General features: G+C 38.7%; 1 protein-coding gene across 1 annotated transcript; it reads right to left on the minus strand.

Annotated features, from left to right (window-relative positions):
* Positions 1-759: 759 nt before the first annotated feature.
* On the minus strand, positions 760-4,104 carry LOC119067878 (aminopeptidase N-like). Its single transcript, XM_037171148.1, has 7 exons — positions 3,945-4,104; positions 2,909-3,742; positions 2,725-2,834; positions 2,615-2,664; positions 1,133-2,530; positions 994-1,063; positions 760-931 (listed from the first exon to the last, which is right to left on the minus strand). The coding sequence occupies exons 1-7, from the start codon at positions 4,027-4,029 to the stop codon at positions 776-778; spliced, it is 2,703 nt and encodes a 900-aa protein (XP_037027043.1). The 5' UTR covers positions 4,030-4,104; the 3' UTR covers positions 760-775.
* Positions 4,105-4,635: the final 531 nt, after the last annotated feature.

The following is a 4,635-nucleotide window of genomic DNA, read 5'->3' on the forward strand; positions in this document are numbered from 1 at the left end:
TCCCATTATAGTTGTAGATGCATAAAATTTTTGTATAAAGAAGGATTTAAAAATTTATGTTTGCTCACCAGATGTGTTTGTTATTCTTTTTTGTTTCAGCTTGAACATGAAATTCAAATAAGATTCGTGTATACACACAGTTACATTATTATTGTTACGACCGACCGGTGAACGAACAGTGCACACACAGACTATAAATTCACAATTTATTTTAAATGTAAAATGAATTTGATGCACCTTACGGGTTATTGATTCATATCGATACAGAGCATAACAGAAATGAATGTGGTCGTCGATGCAGTGAACGCTTAAAACTGTAGAATTTACCATTTATTACTTACGGAAAATGTGAAATTTTATAAACAGCTTACAGAATATATTTGTTAAATATATTCAAGGAATTAAGAGTAAATTCGTGTGAACTTCGAACATCTTATATACAGAATCGAAATTCAAACCATATGTGATCCTAATGAGTTATGGTTGAAATGAATCGTCAGATACGAAACTCTGTGTTGGAGCTTCCTGCCTCCATAACAGCCCTTCTAAAATTTCAGTTTCTCGAGGTTGTCCAACGAGAGTATTGTCTGTATTGCAGTGTTGTCAGACTCCATTTTTTTTACAACTACTTCAAGCGGGTGTCACTGGTGTCACTACGAATTATTCTGATACAAAGCAGTTTCGAAATAAAACCATTCAGCTTGAGTATCAGTAAGTATAGGCTCTGTATTGCCGTTATAATTTTAATAGAATTGAAAAAAAATCTTTAAAAAATCTAAGCACGGAGTTTCGAAGCGTTCCTGTTGCCCAGCCAGTTACGAACACTTTCAGAATTTCTTAAATAAAATTGTCTATTCGGTTCCATCATACGCTCAAAGTCCTCAACATCAACGTTCCAGTCTGTTGGTAAATGGCGATGCAAGTTTAAAACCTATTAGAGAAAAGGTTAAATAGTCTGGGGTGGGAATGGGATTAACCTAAACAAGTACTCACTCTTTCGGCCTGAGAGTCATTATTGCTAACAGATGACAATGCCGAAATGAAACCAACAAGGTCAAGCGATCTGGAAATTAAATTTTTGATGGTGTTGAACAGACTGTTCAATAATAACCTTACAAGGCTCTGTACTTACAGTTCAATTATTGTTTCATGGTTGTCCTCTAAAAATTCAATCACAGCGTCATACGAAATTTCGCTTTGAGTGCACGCACTCAAGATGACAGCATTCCTTTCAGAAGCTAGCAAATTATTTGATGAGTTCAATGTGGCATTCAGAAGAACTCTTGGACGGGTTTCTATACGACTACACAGAAGACTTGTTAAATCGTCCAACCGATTGTTACTTGGATTACTTCCAATAGCTTCGTTGAAGAAATGCATCCAAACTGTTTCGTTAGCCGACATGAATCCGTTACAACGAAAATCGATTTCCTCCAATGTAGACCCGGTATCCATAACCTCCAACAATATGTTAAAGGAATCACTTAGGCAATTTTCGTCCCCAGACAAACAACTCCAGCGGTTTATCACATTGGTACCTGCCAAGTCATCTAAACGCGACTCCTCATATATCTCGCTCATAACGTCACGCAAGAAATCCAAATAAATCGAATGAAGATCAGAGCCTCTTAGCCGTTGCTCCACTTTCAGTAAACCGGCATTCGTGCGAAGCCAAACATGGGGATGGAACTCAAACGGCAGCGACTCAATCAACTCTAAATACAATGTGACTCTAATATCGAAATTGTTTGTCAGGAAGCGTTCAAGATCGGCGAATAATGTGCCACGATTTAAGAAATGAATGGCTTCGTGATCAGTCATCATTGCTTCCGTTATTAGGTCCCATAAATTGTCATCATAGTTCGTGATGTAGTAATACGTATCCCGTAGATTGAAAATAATCCAATCATCATCCGTCCATGATTTGGTAGCCGTGTCGCGAGGTATAAACAATTCTTCATCCATGAGCCAGAATTGAGCGGTGGTATTTTCAAAATCAGGATTGCTGGCTGTCGCATAATTAATTGGAACACTAAACGGATTGCTGTGGCCTGTTCGAAAACCTTGTTGCGATACTCTCAGCCCATCCGCAGTTCTATTAATCGTAACAACCGGATAACCATTGAAGTCGAGCCAAGGTCTCATTAGATCATCCACAGAGGTGTCACTTTCCGGATAATCTTGGCTGTAGGCAATTTGCATAGCAGCGTATAGATCTTCAGGCGTTGCCGATTCAAATGCCATGTTACCGACGTAAAAAGATAGACCTCTACGCCAAGTTGGCTCACCAAACGCTTCGTGGAACATTCGAAGCACTAATGCTCCTTTGAAGTAAGTTATAAAATCAAATTTTCCCCGAATATCTTCAGGAGCTTCTACGTAATAATTTAGTGGTGGTAAGATATCATACACGTCCACAGCTATAGCAACATCGAAATAATCGATTAGGAAACTCTCCCATTGCCTCTTTTCAGGGAACACAATATCGTTCAGAACATTTTCGTAGAGTGTTGCGAATCCCTCATTGAGCCTGCAGACATATCAAGCAGAGATAATTAATTACCGTTTCTGAATGTTGCATCAGGTATGCACACTTCAACTGTTAAGCACTTACCAGAGATAAGACCATGATGCTGGTGAGATTAAGTTTGCATAGACATTGTGCTGATAAGATAATAAATTTGGTCATGAGACAATGTCGTGAAAATCATGCTTTATACTCACAGCATATTCGTGGGCAGATCGTATCTCTCTGAAGTGTTGATCGGACGGGTCATCATTGGTCTGCAACAGAATGGACTCTTGGAATGTCAAGAGACCCCAGTTGTTCGCGCCTGTAAATTGGAATCACAGTCTAATTAAAGTTTTCTTGCTACCAGATGTGTGCAAAGATCCACCAAAAATGTACCTTCGCTCGAAAATTCAGGCAAAGCGAGTTGGTAGCTTTTCGAAAGTACGTAGGGGAAGCCAAAGTAATCCACCATAGCGTTCAGAAAAACGTAACCGAGCGCTAGTGCATTGTCACCTTGATCCAATGCAATCGCTTCAGGCCTAGCATAGACGCGCATGACTGGCCTGGTGTCGTAGCTGACAAAATCAAAGTTTGAAATGGTAAACGAAACCTGGAACGATGGCATAGGCGGTGAAGTTTCGAAAACTGTTAACTGATATTCGCCATCGTCAATAATTCTGTCTACATCCATGTTTGAAATCGCATTGTAGCTATCGTGATGGTAAATCTCTATGTTGTATGGTGTACGGAATCGTATCTCATCGTAGCACGGAAATGCTTGTCTTGCGTTGATTGGCTGAAATTGAGTTGATGCGAGCCAGAACGTTTCATTTGTGGTTGAATCGACGTAAGATGAGTAGAAGAATCCACGGTCATTGAAATCACCCAAAAAACCCGCATACTTAACATGAATGACCAGCAATGCCGACCCTAGCATGTCTATGTTTGTCATGAAAGTGAGAAATTCAGTCGCACTGTCGTATGTGTAACGTAGATCCGTATCGTACAAACGTCCATCGGAGTATCGTATACTGGCGTCTAATATGAGTAATTGACGCGCGTGCAATGTGATATTATTCGTCGTTTCCAGGGCACTGAATGTGATATTAACTTCCCCGGTAAAACTGAAGTCTCCTCGATGAATGTTCGTGTCTATTCTTAGATTGTAGAACAATGGTTGTGTATTGTTAGGTAGACGGAAGGTAGCGATATCCGATGTTCTCACGCTGTCTGTAATTTCGTTAATTTTGTCATGTTAAAAATTCACGATTTGATGATGAAATGTGGAAGCTTCAGTGACTCAATCACTTTGGCTTGCTTACGGTCCCATGCCCATGCCCAATAATATAAAATATCTACTTTTGTGAGACACAATAACTTCACACAACATTTCGTCATAATAACTAAAAAAAAATCGGTTTGAATTGCTTACTTTCTTCATAATTTATTAGAGTTGGTGCAGAGGCCACGGCATAAATTGCACCTAGTACAAACAAAATAATAATTTTTGTTGCCATCGCAACGTTTTTTTTTTCTTATTCCAAACACTTTCAAAGCTTCACTTCGAATAACCACTGCATTTAGTGCTGTAAGAGATGTTGTAAGTCAGTGAGCGTTATCTTATCCCAAAAATGTTTTTTATCTTATCCTTATTGTTATTTGGTCAATGGGGTTTTTTCCTTGTCTCAGCATTGTGATCTCAATCTGCATCATATGTGATTATTCTTATCTGACACGAGTTTCGTAATCGATATAACCACCCAGAGTTTATAGACACGTTATTTAATCACGCACTTTAATTTGGTTTTAGAGTCAAGTTCAAATTACGTCTCGGTACAGAGTGCACCTGATGTTGTTCGGGTGATTCAAAAGTGGATTTATATAACACAATACATCCGTACTGAAGCAAATAATCTTACGGTCAACAGAATGTCTTTGAGTTTCCATTTTCGGTATTCGATAAGATTACAGAAAGTCCACAACTTTTTCCGATCCCCAATTAATTAACCAGAAACATCGGCCACATATTTCGCTAAAAGTCTTATATTCAACGTGAAACGAATGTCATTTTTCTAATAAATAAATAACAAAGTTTTGGATTGGGACAAAATAGGAAATTCAAT

Source organism: Bradysia coprophila, assembly GCF_014529535.1.
Source record: "Bradysia coprophila strain Holo2 chromosome X unlocalized genomic scaffold, BU_Bcop_v1 contig_130, whole genome shotgun sequence".
In the NCBI taxonomy this organism is placed as follows: Eukaryota; Metazoa; Arthropoda; class Insecta; order Diptera; family Sciaridae; genus Bradysia; species Bradysia coprophila.

What these genes read in the sequence shown, in the direction of transcription:
- LOC119067878 (XM_037171148.1), bottom strand. Translation starts at nt 4,029, where the DNA reads ATGGCAACAAAAATTATTATTTTGTTTGTACTAGGTGCAATTTATGCC. An exon ending in GCCTGAATTTTCGAGCGAAG is followed by an intron (nt 2,835 to 2,908) that starts GTACATTTTTGG and finishes TCCAATTTACAG; the next exon opens with GCGCGAACAACTGGGGTCTC. An exon ending in GCATCATGGTCTTATCTCTG is followed by an intron (nt 2,531 to 2,614) that starts GTAAGTGCTTAA and finishes ATATGTCTGCAG; the next exon opens with GCTCAATGAGGGATTCGCAA.